Source organism: Alosa pseudoharengus, unplaced genomic scaffold (assembly GCF_046254945.1).
Source record: "Alosa pseudoharengus isolate Yale_2024_CS ecotype anadromous, Long Island Sound unplaced genomic scaffold, YU_APseudo_1.1 YU_APseudo_1.1_scf_6, whole genome shotgun sequence".
NCBI classification, from domain to species: Eukaryota; Metazoa; Chordata; class Actinopteri; order Clupeiformes; family Clupeidae; genus Alosa; species Alosa pseudoharengus.
In genome coordinates this window covers 5,489,891-5,491,313 of record NW_027468848.1, presented here as the reverse complement: position 1 = coordinate 5,491,313, position 1,423 = coordinate 5,489,891, and the positions used below count along the sequence as shown (strand labels likewise).

General features: G+C 42.2%; 1 protein-coding gene across 1 annotated transcript in view; it reads left to right on the top strand.

Moving 5' to 3' along the window:
* Positions 1-385: 385 nt before the first annotated feature.
* Positions 386-1,423, top strand: part of LOC143106005 (carnitine O-acetyltransferase) — a 19,640-nt gene continuing 18,602 nt past the window's right edge. The window contains exon 1 of the mRNA XM_076270165.1: positions 386-542. Within this exon, the coding sequence (XP_076126280.1) occupies positions 516-542 (27 nt within the window). The 5' untranslated portion in view covers positions 386-515. The remainder of the gene's footprint in view (positions 543-1,423) is intronic.

Below are 1,423 nucleotides of genomic sequence, written 5' to 3'. Positions count from 1 at the left end.
GTCTTTGTCAACCTACAATTTCTTGTCCTGTCTATGCACCACCTCTGTACTTTGTATATCACATTGCACTCTTCTGCCTTTTTGCACTTCTTGTTAGACACAATCTGCATTTTGTTGTCTTTGTACTTGTACTCTGCACAATGACAATAAAGTTGAATCTAATTTAATAATCAACTGTGAGACCTTACTATATCTTGCTTTTTAAATGGTTTGGGAAACATTGACATGCTGCAGAGTGAAAGGACATCCTGTATCTCCGTCAGTTTACCAAGGGGAGGCCATAAGAGATTATTCTCTCATCAGTCCAGTCCGGTTTGGGAGTAGTCTATTTATAGGTTGCGCTCTAGCGCGAGAGTTGACTGCCATTGCCGACGTCGCCCGAAGGAAGGCGGATATTCCCGACGTCTGGGAAGATCCAAACTTCGTCCTTGTGGCGCACTGACCGCGGACGCACAGAATGACAACGCTGGTGATTTTACTCTTGTGACCCAATCTGGCAGCCTTTTGCCTTAAGCATGCTAACTCTTCTAGCCAGAACGATGGTGGGTAAATTATTTCATTCGATTTTCATTGACCAAATTACGCGAAATCAGATTAGACATGTATAATAGTAAAATACCCTCTCGGAGCGAGGTTAAGACGAGGGACTACCCCCCTGGGTTATTGAACTACAGTATCGGTGTTATTGCAGAGCAGCTAAGTTGTCTTAGAAAGCAGAGTGTGAGGAAATCAAGAGCATGATGTATTCACGCGTGCAAACAGCTAGTATTAAAGCCCATGTATATAGGTCAGCGGTAGAGCAGGCTGCTAGCCGGGTAATATCTGTTTTACTCGCGTTTGAAGGGCTTGCTCTGATCCTGTGATTAAGATTAAATTAACTGGGCTCGCTTCTTTTTTAGGTTGCCCTTTCAAAATGCAAAATTCGTCCATGTGACTGACAAAAACTCAAGCAGTCATCTGATATCTGTTTATGGTTTCAGGTTGCATCAGATAAATGCCAGTACATGCTTTGGGTGTTTGTTTTGCCAGGAGATTTACGGTCAGGTTATTAGTGCGCTGTTAGAGTATGTGTTAGTTAGACTACCTGAACTATACCAGTGTAATAAGCATTACGTAATCCCGCTTTAGTCATGCTATATGTATATGTCATGTTATAAGTAAGCAACAATAATGATATTACATTCTTATGGTACTATCAAGTCTGAGGTGTTGACAAGAGCTATGCACAAATCACCTTTAAGAGTCGCCCACTACCGATGTGATCTTGCCATGGCATGCCTGCTGAGTCTTGGCTGTGAGATTTAGTATGCCCAATGGGTAGGATCAAGCACCTTTGATTTAATGCTGCAACACTGCAACACTATATTGTGACAAGTAGTTGCTCACGCCAGATCGCTGTAGCAATTGCAATATTATTAATAAG